General features: G+C 43.7%; 1 protein-coding gene across 1 annotated transcript in view; it reads left to right on the forward strand.

The window, feature by feature from the left end:
• Positions 1-27,073, forward strand: part of NOX5 (NADPH oxidase 5) — a 62,202-nt gene that overhangs the window by 19,860 nt on the left and 15,269 nt on the right. Inside the window, exons 4-12 of the mRNA XM_069762420.1 lie at positions 886-1,120; positions 1,225-1,378; positions 1,459-1,634; positions 4,682-4,864; positions 4,953-5,085; positions 7,179-7,318; positions 14,348-14,491; positions 17,106-17,186; positions 22,092-22,216. Coding sequence (XP_069618521.1) covers positions 886-1,120; positions 1,225-1,378; positions 1,459-1,634; positions 4,682-4,864; positions 4,953-5,085; positions 7,179-7,318; positions 14,348-14,491; positions 17,106-17,186; positions 22,092-22,216 — 1,371 coding nt within the window. The remainder of the gene's footprint in view (positions 1-885; positions 1,121-1,224; positions 1,379-1,458; positions 1,635-4,681; positions 4,865-4,952; positions 5,086-7,178; positions 7,319-14,347; positions 14,492-17,105; positions 17,187-22,091; positions 22,217-27,073) is intronic.

A 27,073-nucleotide genomic window follows, 5' to 3' on the forward strand; every position in this document is an offset into this window, starting at 1 on the left:
CTCAGTCACTGGCTTTACTACTCTGGCGGAGAAAATTGCGCGGGAGCTCACGCCAATTTTTTCCGCCATTTAACCCTTTATTTTAAGAGCTAGAACGGCCAAATTTTGCAGATACACACTACTGACATTAGTAGTGTGGAATCTGCAAAAAAAATGGAGAGAAGACCTGGTTTACTGTATGTAAACCATGTCTCAAATCATGTCGGGTTTTAGGAAGGAGAAAGAAAAAGCCGGTAATTGAATTACCGGCTTTCAAGCTGTATAGCGCTGGAAAAAATATTAATATATATACATATATGTGTCTCACTGACATATATATATATATATATATATATATATATATATATACCTATTCTATGTGTACACATTTATTCTACCTATTCTACTGTAAGCTGTCAGTGTGATTTTACTGTACAACGCACTGAATTGCCGGCTTTTCTCTCTAACAGCGCTGCGTATTTCTCGCAAGTCACACTGCTTGTCCGTGTGTAATCCGTATTTTTCACGCTTCCATAGACTTTCATTGGCGTATTTCTTGCGCAGTACGGTGACAAACGCAGCATGCTGCGATTTTGTACGGCCGTAGAAAGCCGTATAATACTGATCAGTAAAATACGTCAGATAGGAGCAGAGGCATAGAGAATAATTGTGCCGTATTTTTTGCGAGTTTTACGGACGTAGTTTCTGCGCTCTTACGTCCGTAAAACTCGCAAGTGTGAAGCTGGCCTTAAGCAAAAAATATCTTTTAAAATTACTTTTTATAAATCCAAACCTGTTAGTTGAACCATGATCCCCCCAGAGGCTCAAGGCCACCCACATTATTGCTAATTGTGGGAACAACATGTTATTTGTGTTCTCCTTCTCTGTTTTCCACATCCATTTCAGTGCTGCCAACTGGCTGAAGCCTCCAACACTAAAAAAGAAGAATCACACCCCCCGCTACCTGACCCGAGCTTACTGGCACAACAATCGCAGCAAGGTTCTCTTCATGTTCTCCTATGGCTGTGTTAACATACTGCTCTTCACGCTGGCAGCCGTCAATCATTCTAGTCTTGGAGGCTGGATCATGGTGGCCAAGGGCTGTGGTCAGTGCCTAAACTTTAACTGCACATTTATTGTGGTAGGTGGTTAAGTCAGACATTTTCAATTGTTGGCCCGTGTTCTGTACCCCTGGTGTTCATAGCAGTTCCAATGCCTCATGTATAGTCTTTCCTCTGCTGTCAGGTCTTGATGCTCCGTCGCTGTCTGACATGGCTACGTGCCACCTTCCTTGTGAATTTTCTTCCATTGGATCAGAATGTTATTCTGCATGAGATGGTTGGATATACCGTTGTCATCCTCACTGTGGTTCACACTGCTGCCCATATTATCAATTTCAGTAAGTGGAAAGGCACTTTGCAGAATAACATGAAGGAAGTTTTTGTTAGTCCTGCAATTAACACCTGTGTTTTCCTGTAGTAAACAAGGCCATAGACCCAGGTTCATATACATTCTGGGAATATTTCCTGACACTGCGGCCTGGCATTGGGTGGGTGTATGGCAGTGCCTCCATCACTGGAATCTGGCTACAACTTCTCATCTGCCTTATGCAGGTGTGCTCCAGCACCTTTGTAAGGAAAGGAGGACACTTTGAGGTGAGTATTGTAAATGAACAAAGTAGACTAATCAGCAAGTAATTGCTATACAACAGAATTACCCATGTGGGCCCGTTCCTTCTCTTAACTAACATCAACCCTTTGGGAAGAGTGAGGACACCTCCATACAAATTAGTTGGTCATCTGGTTTTGTCTAAATCAGTCATGTTGACCATGTTCATCTTTAATCGTGTATGTTGTGCATGTCCTAAATGTTTTAGTGGTGAAATAGTAGTTGGAACAGGAAAGGGGGGAAATACTAAGCGAAAGAAGTCTGCATGAAATTTAATGACTACTTGCAGAGTTAGGCTTGGACTACACAGCAAACGGTAGTTGTGCTCCATAAGGTCGCATTGATGAGCTGCTAAATTACAATTAAAGGGGGTTTCCCACCAAAAAAAGTTACCGTATATACTCGAGTATAAGCCGACCCGAGTATAAGCCGACCCCCCTAATTTTGCCACAAAAAACTGGGAAAACTTATTGACTCGAGTATAAGCCTAGGGTGGAAAATGCAGCAGCTACCGGTGAATTTCAAAAATAAAAATAGATGCTCCATACCATTCATTATTGCCCCATAGATGCTCCATATAAAGCTGTGCCACATATAATGGTCTGCACCATTCATTATGGCCCCATAGATGCTCCGTATAAAGCTGTGCCATATATAATGCTCTGCACCGTTCATTATGGCCCCATAGATGCTCCGTATAAAGCTGTGCCATTTATAATACTCTGCACCGTTCATTATTGCCCCATAGATGCTCCATATAAAACTGTGCCACATATAATGCTCTGCACCGTTCATTATGGCCCCATAGATGCTCCATATAAAGCTGTGCCATATAGAATGCTCTGCACCGTTCATTATTGCCCCATAGATGTGCCATAGAAAGCTGTGCCATATAGTGCTCTGCACTGTTCATTATTGCCCCATAGATGTGCCATATAAAGCTGTGCCATATAGTGCTCTGCACCGTTCATTATTGCCCCATAGATGTGCCATAGAAAGCTGTGCCATATAGTGCTCTGCACCGTTCATTATTGCCCCATAGATGTGCCATAGAAAGCTGTGCCATATAGTGCCCTGCCATATAGAATGCTCTGCACCGTTGATTATTGCCCCATAGATGCTCCATATAAAGCTGTGCAATATATAATGCTGCTGCTGCAATAAAAAAAAAATGCCATACTCACCTCTCTTGCTTGCAGCTCCTCAGCGTCCCGTCTCGGCGTCTCTCCGCACTGACTGTTCAGGCAGAGGGTGGCGCGCACACTACTACATCATCGCGCCCTCTGACCTGAACAGTCACTGCAAGAGGACGCGAAGACAGAGCGGCGCCCGGCGGGTGGAACGTGGACAGGTAACTATGACATACTTACCTGCTCCCGGCGTCCCTGGCTCCTTCCCCCGGACAGTTGGTCTCCGGGTGCTGCAGCCTCTTCCCCTGTTCAGCGGTCACCGTTACCGCTCATTAGAGAAATTAATATGCGGCTCCACCCCTATGGGAGTGGAATCCATATTCATACCTTTAATGAGCGGTCCCACGTGACCGCTGAACATGGGAAGAGCTGCAGCACCCGAAGACCGTGGGACTGCAGGGACAGCGCCAGGAGCCTCGGAAGCAGGTAAGTATGCCTCAGACCTCTCTCCCCCTCACCCGCCGACCCTGCCGCCGACCGTGACTCGAGTATAAGCCGAGAGGGGCACTTTCAGCCCAAAAATTTGGGCTAAAAATCTCGGCTTATACTCAAGTATATTCGGTAATTTTAATCAATAGATCTTGGAATAATAATAAGTTCCACAATTGGATGTGTTTAAATAAAATGTTCCTGTGCTGAGATAATCTTATAAATGTGCCCCTGCTGTGTACTGTGTAATGGTTGTGACTGACCGTAAAGGAACATGGTCTGATCATACCACATCTCCTGGGCAGGGGAGGAAGCAAAATAGTATACAGACATTACTGCATGGGGATAGTAGCTGATTCTTTTTGTGAGGTAAAACATTTCACTGCCTGTTTTTAAACAGTGTTTTACTTCAAAGAAAGAATCATTTGCGATCCTCTGCTGTAATGTCTGTTTGCTTCCTCCCCTGCCCAGGAGCTGTGGTATGATCAGACCATGTTCCTGTATGGTCAGACATGGCCATTACACAGTAAACAGCAGGGGCACATTTATAGGATTTTCTCAGCACAGGAACATTTTAATTAATCATATCCAATTGTGGAAGTTATTATTATTGATTAAAATTAACTTTTAGCCTGCTTTCTTCAGTAGCAGTGGAAGTTCTGTGGGGCTGAAAGAAGGTGGCCAAGAATGGGAAATGGACTATCAGATCCTAACCTGGCCCCAAGGCAATGCCTACAATATAAGCTCTGTGCATGTTATGTGTGGCCACCGTTGGAGAGCCCTGAGTTGAGTCCGTAGAGTGGCTGCTGGCCGGTGAAGAGGGTTTGTAGATGATGTTCAGAACGCCAGGTCAATACCAAGAGGTCAGGATAAATATGAAGTCATTAGGCAGTAGAATAGTCAAAACACGTCAGTAACGGGAAACAAACTAATTGAGCCAGAGCAGAGTACAACCGTAAACCAGGATAACAAAACATTATAAATGGCATTGAAAGCTGCCAGCTAAGGGTTTAAATATTTTAAGGCCACACCCAAGGCTCCAGCCATGGAGTTAATGAGACAACAATGTGAGGAGTTAACCCACAAGCGCCCTGCCTGGGTGGTACCGCAAGGCCCTGAATGCTAAGCAAAACTCTTACATTGTGCACCTGTTACTTCCACAATAAAGGTGCGGTACATCCCGCGATAGAAGCAGAAACAAAAGGCATGTTACAATCACTATTCTATGTGATCCTCGTGACAGTATGTTGCATGCCTAAAGTGTCCATGAAAAAAATGAAAAATTATATTAATGCAACTAGTATCTTCAAATAGAGATTTCCCCTTCATAAGGTCAACATGTGACTCTTAGATAGTTATACAAACAGTTCTGGAGGTTTTACCATTGATCAATATCATAAGGATTTCTGCTTTAGGTATTTTACTGGACACACCTGTCTTACATCTGGATCTGGATTCTGTTATTCCTCCATACTCCCAAATTCTGGAAATGGTTTCTAGTCCCAGGATTCTTATTTATAATGGAGAAAGTGTTTGGAATGGCGGCATCACGCATGGGCGGCCTGTACATCGTAGAAGTGAACTTGTTACCGTCAAAGGTGCTTTGTCCTCAATTATGTCTCTATATCTATGTTATACGCTGAATCATTCACACTGTACGTCATGAATTTTTTGTTCTAAATGTAGGTGACACATCTTGTTGTTAAGAGGCCTCCATCCTTTCAGTACAAACCTGGAGACTACATATACCTGAATATACCCCTTATTGCCAAGTATGAATGGCACCCATTCACCATTAGCAGTGCCCCTGAGCAAGAAGGTAAGATCATCAATACTAGGTCTACATACAGGAGTTATCCCAGGTGTATGGACAGTATAACCACATAAGGACAGGCTATTTCATGTTTTTAGGACCACTCAATGTTTTAGTACTTTTATCTCTTCATTCTGGGACTAATATTTTTTTTTCTCTTTGTATTAATATAACAATATGGGGTCTTGCAGGACAAGTTGTACTTATGACATGTATTATTTTGGCCCTTATACTGTCCAGAAAAAGACCAGCACTCGCTTCATCCATAAAAAAGGTTTTTATTCCAATAAAGATAAAATCAAGAATAGTTCATTCAGCAGTGCTCCATGAGGCATAGAGGGAAACCATAAAAAGATAAGGCAATGCGCGTTTCTGACCTTTGTGGTTCTTAATCACTGCCTAAATGTTCACCCGAGATCACACAACTACAGTGGGGAAAATAAATATTTGATACACTGCTGCTTTTGCAAGTTTTCCCACCTACAAAGAATGGAAAGGCCTGTAATTTTTATCGTAGGTACACTTCAACTGTGAGAGACAGAATCTTAACAAAAAAATCCAGAAAATTGTATGATTTTTACATAATTAATTTGCATTGAAATAAGTATTTGGTACAATAGAAAACAGCCCTGGCTGTGTGTTTCGGGTCATTGTCATGCTGGAAGACCCAGTCACGATCCATCTTCAATGCTCTTACTGAGAGAAGGAGGTTGTTGGCCAAAATCTCGAGATACATTACCCCATCTATACTCCCTTCAGTATTTGGCAGTGTTCCTATCCCGTTGCAGAAAAGCATTCACAAAGTATGCTTCCCCCACCATGCTTCACGGTTGGGATGGTGTTCTTGGGGTTGTACTCATCCTTCTTCTTCCTCCAAACATGGTGAGTAGAGTTGATAATAAAATGTTCTATTTTGATTTCATCTGACCACATGACCTCTTCCCATGCCTGGTCTGGATCACCCAGATGGTCATTGGCAAACTTCAAAATGGCCCTCGACATGTTCTGGCATTAGAAGGGGGACCTTGCATGCCTTGCAACACAGCTTAGTGTGTTACTAATGGTAAAGTTTGAGACTGTGGTCCCAGCTCTCTTCAGGTCATTGACCTGGACCTCCCGTGCAGTTCTAGACTGATTTCTGACCTTTCTCAGAATCATCCTTACCCTATGAGGCGAGATGTTGCATGGAGCCCAAGAGCAAGGAGGATTGACAGTCATCTTGTGTTTCATCCATTTTCTAATAATTTTTCCATAAGTTGTTGCCTTCTTACAAAGCTGCTTGCCTATTGTTCTGTAGCCCATCCCAGCCTTGTGCAGGTCTACAATTTTGTCCCTGGTGTCCTTAGACAGTTCTTTGGTCTTGGTCATGGTGGAGAGGTTAGAGTGTGATTGATTGAGTGTGTGGACAGGTGTCTTTTATACAGGTAACGAGTTCAAACATGTGCAATTAATTCAGGTAATACCGTAAGTGCAGAGTAGGGGTTTTTTTTAAAGAAAAACTAACAGGTCTGTGAGAGCCAGAATTCTTACTAGTTGGTAGGTGATCAAATACTGATTTCATGCAATAAAATGCACTTTAATTATTTAAAAATCTTACAGTGTGATTTTCTGGCTTTTATTTTTAGATTCTGTCTCTCACAGTTGAAGTGTACCTATGATTAAAATTACATACCTCTCTATTCTTTGTAGGTGGGGAAACTTGCAAAATCGGCAGTCTATCAAATACTCATTTGTCCCACTGGATACACAATCTCAGTCTGGCTGAGAATTAGCCTGCACGTGTGTATGGATAAAAATCCAATGAAAAAGACACACAAGTGAACATACAAGTATAACACAAAACAATGTATTTACAAAAAACCTCCTCTGTTGAGGAGAGCTCTCTTCCACCCTCCTCCACAATCCCCCCACCTAAACATGTAATATCTAGAATGTTTAAAAGCAACTTACTGCTATATTTATTATGCTAATATATTGGAGGATACTAATGCACACTTTGATAACTATCAATATCTGTGGGTCTTAATTCTTATTTCACAACCAAGAGTAAGGTCTCTTTCCTTTTTTTGCCAAGCTTCCTGCCACTTTTTTCCCTGCAGAAACACTTTGGCTTCATATCCGTTCTCTGGGACAATGGACAAGCAGTTTGTATGACTACTTCTGTTCCCCAGAGTCTGCTAAGAAACATAATACTAAAAGACTGACCCAAAATATAAAGAAGAAAAACCATCAAAGCCAGGTATGATCAAGTACTTTATAAAGATAATGTAACTTTACATCACACTGGATACACAGTGCCTTAAAAAAAAGTAATCATACCCGGTGAACTTACCCATAAGTTTTTCACGTTTTAGGCACAAACTTAAATGTTTTATATTTGGGTTTCATGTGATATAAAAAAAACAAAATAGCAGGTATTTGTGAAGCATAAAGGAAATTATACTTTTTTTTTTTATTTAAAAAAAAATAAATCTGAAAATTGCAGCGTGCATTTGTATTCAGTCCCCTGAGTCAATACTTTGTAGGACCACATTTCGCTGCATTTACTGCTGCAAGTCCTTTGGGGTATGTCTCTCCCAGCTTTGCACATCTACCGTAGTTCAGTGAGATTGGATGGAGGCGTCTGTGAACAGCAGTTTTCAAGTCTTATCACAGATTCTCAATGGGATTTAGGTCTGAGACATTCACACACATGAATATGCTTTGATCTCAACCATTCCATTGTGGCACTGACAGTGTTAAGTGTCATCCTGCTGGAAGGTGAACCTACACCCCAGGCTCAAGTCTTTTGCAGCCTCTAACAGGTTTTCCTCCAGTATTGCCCTGTATTTAGCTCCATCCATCTTCCCAGCAACTTTGACCAGATTCCCTTCCTCTGATGAAGAAAAGCATCTCGACAGCATGATGTTGTCACCACCATGTTTTCAGGGCAATCTGCAGTGTTATTTTTCCACTGCACACAATGTTTTGCAATTATACCAAAAAGTTCTACATTGGTCTCCAGTTGTCCTGGTCTGGTCTGCTGATGCCCCAAGCATCTTCTTCCACATGCTAGCTGTGTCCCCTACATGGCTATTTGTAAACTTCAAAAAGGACTTCCTATGGTTTGCTTTCAAAAATGGCTTTTTCCTTGCCACTTTTCCATAAAGGCTAGATTTGTTTAGTATACGACTAAGGGCTCGCTCACACGAGAGTATAACTCGCACGAGTGCTATCCCATGTTTCATCAGATAGCACTTGGACTAATGTTGTCCTATGGGGCAGGGCTGATCAGCATTTTTTTCTGATGCTGATATGGCATGAGAAAAAAAATCTTAGCATGCTGCAATTTGCAGGGCAAATCATACGGCACTCACCCATTCAAGTTTATGGGTGTGTGGGAAATCATTGGACTGCTCATTTGATGACATCTGAGTGCGGTCTGATTTTTGTGGACTCACAGAATGGGGAAGATGGAGAAATCTTGTTCTCCATGTTCTCCTCACCTGTGCTACGATTCTATCATCAGAGAGAATCGGATCACAAAAAGCTTACAATTGGCTCAAACTCTGATCAGCATTTGATCCAAGTGCTATTTATATAATCGATCTGATTCTCTCGCATGAGAGAAACTATGTTTGTGTGACCCCAGCCTAAGGGCTTCCTCGCAGCAGCGTATACAATGTACTATCCTTATATATATCGGAAAACACTTGGCGATAAAATTCTTACCACTCGTGTCGATTTTTTTATATCGTCGTGTGACCTTAGCCTAAGATAGTTGTCCTATGGACATATTCTCCCACAGTATGATGGATTGAACAGTCCTCCATGAGATGTTTTTATAACCTAACCCTGCTTTATTCTTCTCCACAACTTTATCCTAACCTGTCTGGTGTGTTCCTTGGATTTCATGTGTAACACCCCTTTAGGGCTACTACGGTACACTGGGTGTTATGGGGGGTCTCACCTCTCCAGGGCGCAGTGCCTCCACCTGAATCTTGATTGGAGCCCTCTCTGGGACTGCAGAAGGACTATTATCTTCTGCCAGGGGCTGACTCTGGAAGCCCCTGCCACACTTAGTACACACTCACAGGGATCAGGAGTAAAACAGTTTAACAGGATTTTTTGCTATGCAGCATAAATGAGATGGATTTAAAAGAATAACATGCAATACAAGTAACTGTGTTCTGTCAAAGTCATATACACATCACACTCTAATTCTACTTCCATCCTGCAAGTATAACGTAGCAGGGTTTTTATTGTCTCTTCTGGTTTAACTCAGTCCAATCGTTGGGGCCCAGTTGCCACGGATGTTGAAGCACAAATTAGAACAGTTGGTGCACTTAGATGAATATTAAGGGCAATAGTCTGGGCTGTAGCGTATTCACTGTAAATAGTGCTGGTAGAACCACAAGTCTCAGAAGGGCACTCACTGCGCTTCTCCAATGGTCGGATGGGTCTCTGGACACCAGCTGGGGGCGGCCGGATTCAGTCCTTTATACGGTGGGAGTGCCCGCAGAACTCTCCAAGTTCTTGATGTAACTTGCTTCAGAGGGTAAACAAAAGCCGCGCTCTCTCCAGCAGCGCGGGTATATCCGAGGGGACATCAACACTGCAGCGTAGAGGGATGCAAATCCGCCATGCTCAGTCTTTCCCAGCAAGTTGCCACGCTCTTTCCTTTCTCTGAACTCTTGCTTTCACTTTCTGCACAGCTCCTCCCTCCAAGTCCCTCCTCATCCAAGGCAGGCTGTGTCATCTGACTGAAACAAGGGTCCCTGGGAATTGTAGTCCACTGCAGCTCAGGGGAAAATCTGCTAATGTCTGTAGGTCCCTGTTTAACAGCAGCTGCAAAGCTCTTCTTAGTGTCTGTAAGTCCCAGTATACCAGTAGCTGCCCTGACGGTTCCCAGTGCAGGTGTTACACATGATATTGTCTGATCCCTAATGTTCTCAAACAAAACCTCTGAGGCCTTCACAGAACAGTTGCAGTTATACTGAGAAGAAATGACTTTTGTGTCACTTAGGTTTTTATTTAGGGGTATCAGACAACAGGGGGCTGAATATAAATCACAATTTTCAGATTTATATTTTTTAAAACAATTAGAAAGCCAAGTATATGTTCCTTTACACTTTACAAATAGTTTCTATTTTGTTTTGGTATATCACATAATATCCCAATCAAATACCGTACATTTAATTTTGTGGATGTAAAGTAAAAAATGTGGAAAAGTTCATGGGGTTGAATACTTTTTCAAGGTATTGTATAAAAGGATAAAACATATCAAGATGGGATCCACTGATATGGATTTTATCTTTTTCAAGTGATATTTTGTGACCAGAGTACCACTAATAAGGGACCACTCTCCATCTATACGTAACCTGTGTATGCCTGTTTTCAATGGCACTTGATAAAATTATCATTTTTCAAACAGAACAGATGATCAGTAAAGTCACAGAGACTATTTCTAAGACTATGTCCACATTGAGTTCTTTGAGGGTTTTTTGTTTTCTTAAAGCGAATCCTATACATTTCGAAGTTAAATCCACTTTTATACGACAAGGCTTTTTTTAATAATTTTTTTCCCTCAAGAGGTTGTGAAAAACACCTTGAGGAAAAATAAAAGAGCTTATCATCTCTTTGAAGAAGTTCCTGATAGAATCTGCTTCAAACTAGGTACTATTCAATCACAAGGAGGCTGCAAAAAAACTGCTGGAGATAGCCGAGAGCTCTAATTAGTTATTTCCTGAAGTCGCACAGAAAACCCATTTTGACAACACTTAATTTTTGGATCAGTGGGGGAGCCCAGCATTCAGACCTCCACCAAGCCATATTTTATCACCTTTGAACTTGTGATTTTTTTATTTTATTTGGAATAACCCTTTAAAAATAACCTTAATCTGCATTTTCAGTGCGTGTGGATAATTAAGCTATAATGAGTGTCTGACTGCTGTGTCAAGTGCCCACTAGTAACAATGACTCTAAGGGCCCAATTATTACATTACCCATATTCACAAATTTATGCTTCTAGGTAATAATAAACTTGGTAGTTTGTTAAATGAATGATGAGCTGTTGCCCTTGTCTGTACATGGTGAATATAGTGTATTGTGACAATTACTGCTCATCTAAAGAAGTGGGGCACCAACTCCTGCACTGGGGCCCACCGGGAGATTCACCTGTTCCCCTGTGGGCCAGTCCGAGCCTGGCTTTAATCTTAAACAAGGAATTTCAGGCTGGATGTCAGGCCCCCTTCACACGTCCACATAAACAAAGTACGCATGAGACAACCCGGTTTTTTGTTGGCCATTTGTGTGATATCCATGCGTTCGTGTGTACCAACGTGTGCTGTCCGTGTGACATGTAGAGAAAAAAAGTATTCAAGAAATTCTTGTTTTTTTATGTTTTAAAGTTGTGCAAATAGATGAACAGATATATGTTAGATAATAGAGATAGATAGATGATAGATAGATAGATAGATAGATAATTATCCGTCAGATATATAAATTTCACAACACCACCACACATAAAATTGCACCCTTAGGCCGGAGTCACACCAGCGTAGAATACGGACGAGTGCTAGGCGAGAAAATATCGCATAGCATTTGGACAAGTGTTAATCTATGGGGCAGACCACGTTTGCGATTATTTTCTCATGCCGAATCGGCATGCTAGAACAATCGCAGCAGTCTATGGGTGTGAGTGAGACAGCGCACATCATTCGATATATGCTGACGCCGGCAGTAGAGGAGATGGAGAAATTACCCTCTCCGCCTCCTCTACAGCTGTACTCCGATTCTCTCTGCAAGGGGATCGGACCACAGTAGCAGGACACTCTGCTCCCGCTCGCAGCAGAGTAGGAGCTGAGGGTCAGTAGCATATCGCATCTGATGCTCTCGCATCAGTTGCCATATGTTAGTATGACCCGTGCCTTGCATGTGGAGTTTACTGTACATCTTTGTATTAACCTAAGTAATGAATGAAACAAATGACATGGGGTCCCCCCATTCTTTGTAGCCAGCAAAGATAAAGCAGATAGCTGAGAGCTGGGAAGGTTCATGGTTATTGGTCCCTTCCCAGCCTAATAACAGAAGCCCACAGCTGCCTCAGAAGTGGAACATCACATGAGATGCTCCAATTGTGGCGCCTTACCTGGCTCATCCCAATGCCCTGGTGCATCTGTCAGGTCAGTAGTCTTCCCCATGATTGTGGAGCCTACTGAAACAGACTAAGGGACCTTTTTAAATGCTTAGGAAGCCTTTGCAGGTGTTTTTTGTTAATTATTCTAATTTACTGAGATAATGACTTTTGGGTTTTCATTGGCTGTAAGCCATAATCATCAACATTAACAGAAATAAACACTTGAAATAGATCACTCTGTTTGTAATGACTCTATATAATAGATGAGTTTCACTTTTTATATTGAAGAACTGAACTAAATTAACTTTTTGATGATATTCTACTTTTGTGAGAAGCACCTGCAGATCTACTGTAAGCTGCACATGCAAGGCACTATGTGATGGATATCTATTTATTATCTATCTATACATTGATCTATTTTCTTTGCACATGTTTAGCACATAAAAATCTGTAATTTCTATTCTGTATTCTATTCTAGTACGTGTCACATGGACGGCACACGGATGTCACCCGTGTGCTGTACACAGACCCATTGACTTGTATTGTTCCATTGTCATCTATGCTGCGGGAAGATAACGCACATGTCTCTGTGTGGTACACGGTTCGTGTAAAAACACGGACATGGGAAGACCATCATAAGATTTAATAGGAACATGGAAGAAAAAACGCGGCAGCACTCACCACTCTTGCAGTTCAAGTGTCCTTTATTGAAACACACGGAACACATCTTCACGGCTCGGGGGAGTGAAACAGACAAGGAGTGCGGCAGACGGGACGACGACCGTTTCGCGCTGAACAAGAGCGCTTCTACGGGTCCACGGGGACCCGTAGAAGCGCTCTTGTTCAGCGCGAAACGGCCGTCGTCCCGTCTGCCGCACTCCTTGTCTGTTTCACTCCCCCGAGCCGTGAAGATGTGTTCCGTGTGTTTCAATAAAGGACACTTGAACTGCAAGAGTGGTGAGTGCTGCCGCGTTTTTTCTTCCATGTTCGTATGATTCACAGTTCATTCCACGCAAGCACCTCCTCTTATCATCGGACGACCTGTTGTTGTGTTAATCACACACCGTTGGTAATCTCTGGACAGTTAAGGTACCGTCACATTTAGCGACGCTGCAGCGATACCGACAACGATGCTGATCGCTGCAGCGTCGCTGTTTGGTCGCTGGAGAGCTGTCACACAGACAGCTCTCCAGCGACCAACGATCCCGAAGTCCCCGGGTAACCAGGGTAAACATCGGGTTACTAAGCGCAGGGCCGCGCTTAGTAACCCGATGTTTACCCTGGTTACCAGTGTAAATGTAAAAAAAACAAACACTACATACTTACATTCCTGTCGCGTCCCCCGGCTTTCTGCTTCCCTGCACTGTGTAAGTGCTGGCCGTAAAAGCAGAGCGGTGACGTCACCGCTGTAATTGCTTTACGGCTGGCCAGCGCTGACACAGGATGCAGGAGGAGTGCAGGGAAGCAGAACGCTGGGGGACGCCACAGACACCGGAATGTGAGTATGTAGTGTTTTTTTTTTTTTTTACATTTACACTGGTAACCAGGGTAAACATCGGGTTACTAAGCGCGGCCCTGTGCTTAGTAACCCGATATTTACCCTGGTTACCAGTGAAGACATCGCTGGATCGGCGTCACACACGCCGATTCAGCGATGTTAGCGGGTGATCCAGTGACGAAATAAAGTTCTGGACTTTCTGCTCCGACCAACGATGTCACAGCAGGATCCAGATCGCTGCTGCGTGTCAAACACAACGATATCGCTATCCAGGACGCTGCAACGTCACGGATCGCTAGCGATATCGTTGTGAAGTTGGTCAGTGTGACAGTACCTTTAGGCTGTGCTGCTCACTTTTTCCTTTTGTTGCTCATAAGATTTAATAGGTACATGTGGATACGTGTCTACGGATGCTACAAGTACCAGTGACACGTACATGTGATGGGGGCCTTATGCAGTAGGATTGGCAAAACATGGCTGGGTGTCATTTAAAGAATGTGGCTGCTTTCTTTTAAAAACTGCTCCATACCTGATGACCGGACGAGTATGGGATTGCAGCTCTACCTAATGGAGCTAATCTGCAATGCCAAATATAATGATCGGACAGGTTTCTGCACCTTAGAAACCTTTATATTATCTATTACTTCATTTAGGAACATCTCGTCAGCCTCAGTGGAGCAATTGCCAATAACATTGATGACCAAATTGAGCTGACTTCATATAAACCACGTAGAAGCCAACCAGGAGATGAGCTCTGCGTCAGCTTGGAGAAACGTGGCAGTACCCAGATTCGAAATGTAAGAATGTCAGATTCCCCGCACAAACTCTGATGGTCCACAATGCGAATACTGAGCATACACACTGATACTTTATCATTTACTTGAACCCCATGAAATTGTTCCAGAATATGAAATATTTCTCCCAGAAAATGTGTCACGCTCACGCCCTGACTGGTGGGCGTGAGATCGGGGGGTTTGTGGCCCCACTGTGCCACAAACCAGACTACCCTGGAAGGGGCGTGACTATGACAGCTGCCTGGGTTTTCACTGGAGCCTCTGATGGTGAGGACAGGCTTGTGCAGCAGGCAGCTGCCAGGTGCTACTCCAGGGTGGTGTCTGGCTGTGGCTGCTGATCCCACTTGGGAGACAGGAACACCAGGATTGGTGCGGGCATTAGGCAGGACTGGCAGAAGAGCACGGCTGGAACACAGACGAGTAGGCTGGCACGGCTGAGACAGGGCTGGCAGAGAACTCAGGGCTGGCAGAGACACGGCAGGAAACAGGACTGGCTAGGACAGCAGGAACACAGGACTGGAAGGCAGGGCAGGAACGGCAGGACTGGCAGGAACACAGGATTGGGAGGCAGGGCAGGAACGGCAGGACTGGCAGGAACACAGGATTGGGAGGCACTGCAGAGAACACAGGACTGGAAGGCAGGGCAGGAACGGCAGGACTGGCAGGAACACAGGATACACAGGACTGGTTGATGTGGTGTATGAATCAGGCTGCACTCAGAAGACACCCGAGTGCAGTCCTATTGTGAGTGTGATGAAGGAACAGGTAGGGACCTGTACACACAGAAGATGCAGGTACGGAAACAAGCCAGAAGGAAAGGAGAATGAAGGAACAGGTAGGGACCTGATCACACAGGAGGTGCAGGAAAGGAAACAAGCAGAAAGGAATGAGGTATGAAGAAACAGGTAGGGACCTGTTCACACAGGAGGACCAAATAACAAGTAGAAGGTGGAACTAAGAGAAGAGAAGGAGAAGGCAGAGCCAAGGACGGAGCCGCAAGAGGCGGAGCCAAGGGCGGAGACGCTGGAGGCGGAGCCAAGAGCGGAGACGCTGGAGGCGGAGCCAAGAGCGGAGACGCTGGAGGCGGAGCCAAGAGCGGAGACGCTGGAGGCGGAGCCAAGAGCGGAGACGCTAGAGGCGGAGCCAAGAGCGGAGACGCTGGAGGCGGAGCCAAGAGCGGAGACGCTGGAGGCGGAGCCAAGAGCGGAGACGCTGGAGGCAGAGCCAAGAGCGGAGACGCTGGAGGCAGAGCCAAGAGCGGAGATGCTGGAGGCGGAGCCAAGAGCGGAGACGCTGGAGGCGGAGCCAAGAGCAGAGACGCTGGAGGCAGAGCCAAGAGCGGAGACGCTGGAGGCGGAGCCAAGAGCGGAGACGCTGGAGGCGGAGCCAAGAGCAGAGACGCTGGAGGCGGAGCCAAGAGCAGAGACGGAGCCAAGTGCAGAAACACAGGAGGCAGAGCCAGATAGTACCGCAAAGAGCAGAGCCAGATAGAACCGCAAAGAGCGGAGCCACAGAGCAAAGCCAGAGAGTGCGAAGCAAAGTCTGAGTGCAGAGCCGCAAGAGTGCGGAGTGTAAGCAAACAGAAAACACAAGGAAAGAAAGCAGGGAAGGAAGCCACAGACAAGGAGACCGAGAAAAGACAAAGTACAGACAAGGCAATAGAACAAGACACAGGGACAAAGACACAGGGACCAGGATATTCTGCCTCCTGGAAGGCGGACTACAAGAACAAGGCAAAAGCACAGAGAAAAGCTCAGAGGAGTAACTCAGAGCAAGGCCAGGCAAACTCAGCAGCTAAACACTAACTGAGCTAACACATTGCACAGGCCCAGACCACAGGGTAGAGCTGCACTATATACAGGAGGCCTCTTGGTAATTGGTCAGGAACTGATTGAACAGGTGCACCTGATTCCTGTAAGAACCAGAGAGTTCAGGCGCCGGCCCCCTATACACATAGCCATGAGGCATGCAGAGAGCAGAGACACAGAACATGGAGCTGGCATTAAAGAGAAAGCACATCATGACCTGGAGCAGTGGGTAAGATTGTGTGAGAGATGTGAGGCCATGCTGTGATGCCAGCAGAGTTGTTACAAAATGACTGCAATTACTCATGTTTATTTCCCTTGTATGGCTGGGCAACATATATATATATATACCAGGATGGGCAACATATGTATACCAGGATGGGCAACATATATATACCAGGATGGGCAACATATACCGTATATACCAGAAGGTTCCCAGGATTGGGAACGTATATATACCAGGATGGGCAACATACTGTATAATCCTAGCACTGCCTGATGAATAATGCTAATATTATACTCCTATAACATATAAATTAAAATGTGTTCATAGGGACATAAGTCTGATTTGTTCTCGCTGACTTCCAGGCATCAGGTTTTGGGTCACAGTCAGATGAGGGTTGTATGAAAACAGTAGAACCATCTTCAGGAAGAAAATTTATTTCAGAGATTCCTCCATGCTAAAAAGATTGGGAATTACTGGTACAGATAATACATGATGCCCTTTGTCAGATACAGGTATCACCAATACGGACATTCACACGTCTCCCCCTATAGTGTACTCGATAAATGCTAAAAATGTTTCTTTATAGTTGAGTTTGGTTTTACTGGTGCGAATAATGTCTGTAATCCCTTTTCAGGGTGTTGAAAATCATCAGATATGTAACATTAAGGCAAGTATCATGAAATCACTAACTTTTTACTACTTTCTGCCAGACTTTCCTGCTTGAGGAATACTTACTGGTGGGAATGCCTGGGTTATAGATCACATGAGTCATCCATATTTCCATTCTATACATTTTATTGATTGGAAGTGCCGTTTATTAGGCTGATTGCTTTTTGGTATAATAAATGTTATAGTCCAATCCAATTTTTCACACCATGAACATTTGTGTTTTCTTTTTTTTTATGCCCTCTTTCCTTCCTATCTGCAATGTCCCAATTATAATACTGGTGGGCTATTATATAGTAGAGGGGTCTTGGGGCTGCCTCCTCACATACCACAAGCCAGACACATCCGCTAACCCCACAGCTCTTATTGCCATGCCCCATTTTATAAACACTGAAGTCATAGGATTATCAGTAATAATTTAGAAAAGTTTGAAAATGAATCTGTCACCCCAAAAGGTCAGAGAGGCCCGGCGCCCGCGCACTGCAGTACTTTACGCTGCCCTCAACAGGACAGACAAAGTACGCCTGCGCCAGAGCCGCGACAGGAAGCAAAGAAGACGACGTCATCGTATGAAGATGAGAGGTGCCGGGCCCGGACCACAACGGCCATCAGAACGGACCTTACCGGGACCGCCCCTGGGTGAGTATAATCTAACCTGTTTTTCTTATCTTTCAGGATACATGGGGGGGGGGCTTATCTACAGCATTACAGAATGCTATAGATAAGCCCCTGGTGCTGGTGGTCTTAAGGTACCGTCACACATAACGATATCGTTAACGATATCGTTGCTTTTTGTGACGTAGCAACGATATTGTTAAGGAAATCGTTATGTGTGACAGCGACCAACGATCAGGCCCCTGCTGGGAGATCGCTGGTCGCTGAGGAAAGTCCAGAACTTTATTTCGTCGCTGGATCTCCCGCTGACATCGCTGGATCGGCGTGTGTGACACCGATCCAGGGATGTCTTCACTGGTAACCAGGGTAAACATCGGGTTACTAAGCGCAGGGCCGCGCTTAGTAACCCGATGTTTACCCTGGTTACCATCGTAAACGTTAAAAAAACAAACACTACATACTTACATTCCGCTGTCTGTCCCCGGCGCTCTGCTTCTCTGCACTCCTCCTGCATCCTGTGTCAGCGCCGGCCAGCCGGAAAGCACAGCGGTGACGTCACCGCTCTGCTTTCCGGCTGACCGGCGCTGACAGTGCAGAGGAAAGCAGAGCGCCGGAGGACAGACAGCGGTAGGTAAGTATGTAGTGTTTGGTTTTTTTAACGTTTACGCTGGTAACCATGGTAAACATCGGGTTACTAAGCGCGGCCCTGCGCTTAGTAACCTGATGTTTACCCTGGTTACCGGGGACCTCGGGATCGTTGGTCGCTGGAGAGCTGTCTGTGTGACAGCTCTCCAGCGACCAAACAGCGACGCTGCAGCGATCGACATCGTTGTCGGTATCGCTGCAGCGTCGCTCAGTGTGAAGGTACCTTTAGCTTATAGACGAATTTTGGGGTGACAGACTCCCGCAGGTCCTACACTTGTTGTCACCAATGAATACATTCATGCTAGTTCTGCCCGGTGGCATATCTATACAAATCCTGAACATCTAGCGTCCTGAAGGCCATGCAGTCACTGGATCCTTTCTTTTTCCCATGTGCTCTAAGATAATGTTCGCTGTACCAGCACTACAGAAGGGCTGTTATCACTGTACACATTTTAAGGGAACCTGACACTAGATTCCTGCTGCCCCAACTACAGGCGACATCAACCAGAGGAACCTGTCTGCACGATTGCAGCAGTTTTGTCTTATGCTGAAATACTGCAGAGTTTCAGGAAAAACAGATGGAAAATCCATCCGAGGACTATAGGGAGAGATCGGATTAGTCAGATGAAGACCCAGCCGGTTTCACCCCCCCATTGCTCCAGGCCATTGACATGTGTCTCCCATTTGTGTAGATACGGAGAGAACTGTCAATCAACCGGAATGCTGCTGGCCTTTCAAACTATGTTTTCTCTATAATGCCGGAGAATAAAACATACTTACTGCAATTGTGCAGCCACGGTCTGATTCATGCTGCCGGAGAAGATATTAGCTGTTTAAAGCATATAGTTAGAATATAAAAAAATATTCTACAAAAATATTCATAGAGCACAGACATGTTTTTTCCATCTGATGGATGGGGTCATGTATCGCAAGATTTTGGCTAAAAACCTGCTTCCCTCAGCAAGAGCATTGAAGATGGGTCAGGGCTGGGCCTTCCAGCATGATAATGACCCAAAACACACAGCCAGGGCAACTAAGGAGTGGCTCCATAAGAAGCATTTGAAGGTCTTGGACTGGCCTAGCCAGTCTCCAGACCTGAACCCAATAGATAATCTTTGGAGGGAGCTGAAAGTCAGTGTTGCCCAGTGACAGCCCCGAAACCTGAAAGATCTGGAGAAGATCTGTATGGAGGAATGGGCCAAAATCCCTACTGCAGTGTGTGCAAACTTGGTCAAGAATTACTGGAAACATCTGACCTCTGTAATTGCAGAGGTTTCTGTACGAAATATTAAGTTCTGTTTTTCTACTGTATCAAATACTTATTTCAGGCAATAAAATGCAAATTAATTATGTAAAAATCATACAATGTGATTTTCCAGTTTTTATTTTTAGATTCTGTCTTTCACAGTTGAAGAGTACCTACGATAAAAAATTACAGACCTCTCTGTTCTCTCTAGGTGGGAAAACTCACAAAATCAGCAGTGTATCAAATACTTATTTTCCTCACTGTATATACACAAAATACAGGTCCTTCTCAAAAAATTAGCATATAGTGTTAAATTTCATTATTTACCATAATGTAATGATTACAATTAAACTTTCATATATTATAGATTCATTATCCACCAACTGAAATTTGTCAGGTCTTTTATTGTTTTAATACTGATGATTTTGGCATACAACTCCTGATAACCCAAAAAACCTGTCTCAATAAATTAGCATATTTCACCCATCCAATCAAATAAAAGTGTTTTTTAATAACAAACAAAAAAAACAACAAATAATAATGTTCAGTTATGCACTCAATACTTGGTCGGGAATCCTTTGGCAGAAATGACTGCTTCAATGCGGCGTGGCATGGAGGCAATCAGCCTGTGACACTGCTGAGATGTTATGGAGGCCCAGGATGCTTCAATAGCGGCCTTAAGCTCATCCAGAGTGTTGGGTCTTGCGTCTCTCAACTTTCTCTTCACAATATCCCACAGATTCTCTATGGGGTTCAGGTCAGGAGAGTTGGCAGGCCAATTGAGCACAGTAATACCATGGTCAGTAAACCATTTACCAGTGGTTTTGGCACTGTGAGCAGGTGCCAGGTCGTGCTGAAAAATGAAATCTTCATCTCCATAAAGCATTTCAGCCGATGGAAGCATGAAGTGCTCCAAAATCTCCTGATAGCTAGCTGCATTGACCCTGCCCTTGATGAAACACAGTGGACCAACACCAGCAGCTGACATGGCACCCCACACCATCACTGACTGTGGGTACTTGACACTGGACTTCAGGCATTTTGGCATTTCCTTCTCCCCAGTCTTCCTCCAGACTCTGGCACCTTGATTTCCGAATGACATGCAAAATTTGCTTTCATCAGAAAAAAGTACTTGGGACCACTTAGCAACAGTCCAGTGCTGCTTCTCTGTAGCTCAAAAGTGGCTTTACCTGGGGAATGCGGCACCTGTAGCCCATTTCCTGCACATGCCTGTGCACGGTGGCTCTGGATGTTTCCACACCAGACTCAGTCCACTGCTTCCTCAGGTTCCCCAAGGTCTGGAATCGGTCCTTCTCCACAATCTTCCTCAGGGTCCGGTCTCCTCTTCTCGTTGTACAGCGTTTTCTGCCACATTGTTTCCTTCCAACAGACTTACCATTGAGGTGCCTTGATACAGCACTCTGGGAACAGCCTATTTGTTGAGAAATTTCTTTCTGGGTCTTACCCTCTTGCTTGAGGGTGTCAATGATGGCCTTCTTGACATCTGTCAGGTCGCTAGTCTTACCCATGATGGGGGTTTTGAGTAATGAACCAGGCAGGGAGTTTATAAAAGCCTCAGGTATCTTTTGCATGTGTTTAGAGTTAATTAGTTGATTCAGAAGATTAGGGTAATAGGTCGTTTAGAGAACCTTTTCTTGATATGCTAATTTATTGAGACAGGTTTTTTGGGTTATCAGGAGTTGTATGCCAAAATCATCAGTATTAAAACAATAAAAGACCTGACAAATTTCAGTTGGTGGATAATGAATCTATAATATATGAAAGTTTAATTGTAATCATTACATTATGGTAAATAATGAAATTTAACACTATATGCTAATTTTTTGAGAAGGACCTGTATAAGCTTCTCCCATTTATATCAAAATAAGATGTCAGTATTTCCAATATTTCCAAAGGGGCAGAATAGTAATTGGTAGCAGATATATGAAGGGGATGTCTAATGCTTAATCATAGTGTGCTTAATATGAGGTCCTCTGCGTTTCGCTTGTGTTGCTTTCTCAAGGAGTTTGACATATCTCTCAGCTGCCATGTGCCAGAGCTAGAAATGTTCTCCACTCTTGGGCTGGATTATAATATATTTCTGCCATGATTTCCACCACTTTAGTGGATTACGTTATGATGAATTTGTCAGGCCGCACTATAACTCGCCCCTCCTTCAAAGCTTTACCCACTTTCCCAAAAAGTAAAGGGAACTGGCATAAAAAAATCCAAAAGTTGTAACATTTTTATGCAACTACCGGGTGCTCAAAAATGTTTACTCCACAATTCTGGTGCAAACTGTGCGATAACAGATCTCCGCTCTTGTGGATTGGACAGGCATACATGTGTTATATCATACAGTGTGGTTAGTATGTTGTTTCATGTTTCTTATGTTTTCAGTGTTACATTGATGGTCCATTTGGTACGCCAAGCCGGAGGATCTTCACTTCAGACCATGCGGTGCTGATTGGGGCAGGGATAGGCATAACTCCATTTGCTTCAATTCTACAAAGCATCATGTACAGGTTCATATGCAATAAAGTGTCAAGTGCTTATTTATGCCTGTAAAAATAATAGATTACGGCTTATTATGGGGTATAACTGCTATACTAATTATGGGTATGATATTTATTCGTAATCCACCAAAGCAAATGTATTTTGAGTTAATAAGATAACTCACAAATAACAAAATAGTTATGGGAAACAATCACCACATATAAAGCCCCTGACCTACAACCATCAGAAAAATTAAAGGTTTGAAAGATATTTTATGAAGTGATGTCTCCTTAAAGGAGTCTTCTGGTGAAAACAAGTTATCACCTATCGTTACTTGAGTTTCTCCGAGCATGTTCAGGTTGTCTCCGAGTATTTTGGCGTGCTCGGAGATTTAGTTTTCGTTGCCTCAGCTGCATGATTTACAGCTGACAGACAGCTTTGAATACGTGTGGGGATTCCCTAACAAACAGGCGACCCCCACATGTACTCAAGCTGTTTAGCAGCCGCAAATCATGCAGCTGCATCGACAAACTAAATCTCTAAACAGAAATATTCGGAGACCACCCAAACAAGCTCGGAGAAACTCAAGTAACGAGCATACTAGTGATAACTTGTTTTCATCGGGCAACTCTTTTAAAGAGAACCGGACAGCTGATACATGGCGTACAATCCGTGGGCCGCATGTATCAGGCACTGGCTGTTAGTCAGGTATGTGTCATTCTGAAATTTTGCAGCCTTTAAGAGAAAAACATACATTAATAGCCTCTGGGGACAGAGTCCGCGCTACAGGCTAATCAGATATGCAGGTCTTCGGCGGCTTCTCCTTGCCCACTGCCCTGGATTAACAGGTGTCTGGCTATAATCGTACATAGGCAGAAACCTGTTTCCAGGGCAGAAGGCAGGAAGGAGCCGATGGGGAACTCACCTATCAGACTAGTTTATAGCACAATTTCAGTCCCTGGCGGGTTTTATAGTGTGTTTTTCTCTGAAACGCCCGGAGTCATACCTACCTAGCTGAGATAATACAGCCAGGGCTTGATACATGTTGTCCATGGATTTGGCAGCATAGATCAGGTGTTTGGTTTTCTTTTAGAATAAAGGAAAAACAAAGTTAGAAAGTAGCATGACGTGTGATTAGTCATGTGGGCGGTCCTTGAGTCAGGAGTGGTCAAGTCAAGTGCCAACAGAACATCTGTAGTGAAGCGCTTCATCTATGCACGGTGCCAGATATTGCAAGGACTGGATGACTACGCCTGGACTGCTCAGACACGACTATTCACAAGTATCACACGCTACTTTACAGCTCTGTGGTGGCAGATTAGGGAACTCATATGCCATAACAGATTTCCTTTTACTTGGATAAGAGGAAACTTTATCTGTTTTTTTTCTTTTCAGTTTTAAATTTCCTACCATTGTGGTAACTTTAATCCAGATGACGAGTCCAAATCTGTTTAAAAATATTAAAAACTAAATGGTACTAAATGCTATCGTGGAGGTTTTGCTTCTGAGAGTTTGGTTTGGCCGTGCTCCAAGACTTTTGTGTTAGTTTGTCCTATAAACCCTCAACAAAGAACACTATATTTCTTTACATGGCTTCCTAAAATAATGTAATGCCATTAGAGCACTATTAGAGCTTATAAAAGCTGTTTTATACAATTGTCCCTTGTTTTGAGGCCCTGAGGGAAGAGCTGCACATTTTTTAGCCCCGGATGCCAAAAATTCTTTATCTTGCAAATGCTGGTGTGAAAAAAAGTATTAAAGGGTAACTGTCCATCCAAGTAACTTTTCATTATAAGCTATTTAGTGTGATCATGAGGAATAAGATTATCTATGACTTGTATCCTGCAGTTTTCTCGTCCGCAGGCTCTTCTATCTCTTAATTGACTCTGAGCTGGTGGGAAGAGACTAGCTGATGTGATCTTTCTTACACACAGCACAGTACACAGAAAGGGATTCCCGCTTTTCAGTCCATAGTTAGGACACAGACAGAAGCAGCATGGAGGAGATTATGCACTGGGTGCTGATTACTTTAGGTGGGAATTTAGCTCTTGGGTAAAGTAAAACCCTTGTTTGAAAACTCAGCACAATCTCACTTTGTCTCCCTCTGCTTGTTTTCTCACTCTGCTCCTCACTCATTCTCCCCTGTCCTTTCTCCCAAAAGTATAATAGGCTGTGTAATCTGAAGGTATGGAAAAAATGGAAATCCGCTCACCTTCCAGGAAGGACAATTCAGTGGGAAAACTACTTGTATTCACATAGGAATCTGTTGTGAATTCTGTTGTCGTACTCCCTCCTGTGGTCCTGAATGGTACTTCGGCGAGTTCTGTCTATGGGCTCCCTCTGGTGGCTGTGAGTGAAGCTGCTGCTTCTGAGGTTCCTTACAAAGGTGACGTGGTTTATCCTTTGGTTGACTGCTCTATTTAACTCCTCTCAGATCGTTACTCCATGCCAGCTGTCAATGTTTTTGCATTGGTTCAGTTCGCTCCTGGATCTCTCTGGTGACCTGCCTTCTCCTGCAGAAGCTAAGTTCCTGATAGTCATTATTTGTTCATTGTTTTCTTGTCCAGCTGGTTTTCATGATTTTGTCTTGCTAGCTGGAAGCTCTGGGATGCAGAGTGGCCCCTCCGCACCGTGAGTCGGTGCGGAGGTCTTTTTTGCACACTCTGCGTGGTCTTTTGTAGGTTTTTGTGCTGATCGCAAAGTTACCTTTCCTATCCTCTGTCTATTTAGTAAGTCTGGCCTCCCTTTGCTGAAACCTGTTTCATTTCTGCGTTTGTGACTTTCATCTTTACTCACAGTCAATATATGTGGGGGGCTTCCTTTACCTTTGGGGAATTTCTCTGAGGCAAGGTAGGCTTTATTTTCTATCTCTAGGGCTAGATAGTTCTTAGGCTGTGACGAGGCGCCTAGGTCTGGTCAGGAGCGCTCCACGGCTATTTCTAGTGTGTGTTATAGGATTAGGGCTTGCGGTCAGCAGAGCTCCCACATCCCAGAGCTCGTCCTGTATGAGGTTTAACTATCAGGTCATTCCGGGTGCTCCTAACCACCAGGTCATAACAGTACAGCTGGCCCAAAGTATTAATGCATCTCAATAGAGGGATAAGAGAACTTCTGAGACCATTTTTTTTTTCTTTGCACTGTGTTTTGTCTTTCTTTTCCCCTAGACCTTTGGGTGGTTCAGGACACAGGTGTAGATATGGACATTCAAGGTCTGTCCTCTTGTATGGATCATCTCTCTGCAAGGGTACAAAACATTCAAGATTTTGTGGTTCAGAATCCTATGTTAGAGCCTAAAATTCCTATTCCTGACTTATTTTCTGGGGATAGATCTAGGTTCTTGAATTTCAAAAATAATTGTAAACTGTTTCTAGCTTTGAAACCTCGCTCCTCTGGTGACCCCGTTCAACAGGTAAAAATCATTATTTCTTTGTTACGTGGTGACCCTCAAGACTGGGCATTTTCCCTTGCGCCAGGAGATCCGGCATTGCGTGATGTTGATGCGTTTTTTCTGGCGCTTGGGTTGCTTTATGATGAACCAAATTCAGTGGATCAGGCAGAGAAAATCTTGCTGGCTTTGTGTCAGGGTCAGGATGAAGCGGAGGTGTACTGTCACAAGTTTAGAAAGTGGTCTGTGCTTACTCAGTGGAATGAATGTGCCCTGGCGGCAATTTTCAGAAAGGGTCTTTCTGAAGCCCTTAACCCTCCGTCACATACAACTGATCTGACAGGCGCTTCTCTTTTACTTTCATTTCTCCTTCCTCACCAGATTGTGAGGAAACCCCCTCCCTCCAGGTAGTCTCCTGTCTCTTGAAGGTCTGTGAAACCTGATATCACAGTTGGATTTCAGAGCTTCAGGGGAGAGGATATAGCTGCACAGATCTCTCAGGCTCATTGTATGTGAATACGTCACATTCAGTAAGGTTGGTATTTTATGTTTTTATTCATCACAATAGTTTATTTAGCTTGTTTTATGAATGTATAGCACAAAATGTGAGGATATTTCATAGAAATAAGGGAGATTTTATAAAAGAAAGTGTGCTGCTCAGGCATATACAGTAGTTCCCTAACATATTCCTTCTCTTGCTTCAGATTATCTGCTGAAATGGAGAGGAAAATGTACAATTTATCCAAACAACTTGATGTTGAGGAAGTAACAAACATGCTGTTAGATGATAGAGACCTCACACTGAATGAGGATTTAGGAGAGGAAAGTGACATTGATTCTCATGATGAGGTGGAAGAATGTGTCCTGGATTCTGAAACAGAGCAAGATGGTGACAGTGGTGAGGATGAAGAAGTTGAATCATATTATATTGGAAAAGATAAAAATACTAAATGGAACAAGAAGCCATTCCAGAAAAAACGTAGGGAACCTTTAAACATTATTACTCACCTTCCTGCAGTAATAGGAACTGCACATAATGCAAAAACTGCAGTTGAATGCTGGAACAGTATATTTACAGATGACATTCTGGACTCTATTGTCACATATACCAACCAATATATAGACATTATAAAGGACAAGTACATCTGCAACAGAACCATCAAGCCCACAGATGAAATAGAACTGCGTGCTTTTTTTGGATTACTGTACCTTGCAGGAGCTTATAGGGCAAATAGACAAAGTTTGGAGGAACTTTGGGGTAAAGATGGGGATGGAGTTGAAAAATTTAGCCTTGTTATGTCCATAAACAGATTCAAGATTCTAATTCGTTGCCTTCGGTTTGACGACAGAACTACCCTAACCGAACGCAAAACACATGACCGACTTGCTCCAATTCGTGATATATTTCAAAGATTTGTTGTAAACTGTAAACAAAGTTATTACCCTGGAGAGAATCTCACTATTGACGAAATGCTCCCTGGTTTTCGTGGTAGATGTGCCT

Source organism: Ranitomeya imitator, chromosome 4, assembly GCF_032444005.1.
Source record: "Ranitomeya imitator isolate aRanImi1 chromosome 4, aRanImi1.pri, whole genome shotgun sequence".
Taxonomy (NCBI): domain Eukaryota; kingdom Metazoa; phylum Chordata; class Amphibia; order Anura; family Dendrobatidae; genus Ranitomeya; species Ranitomeya imitator.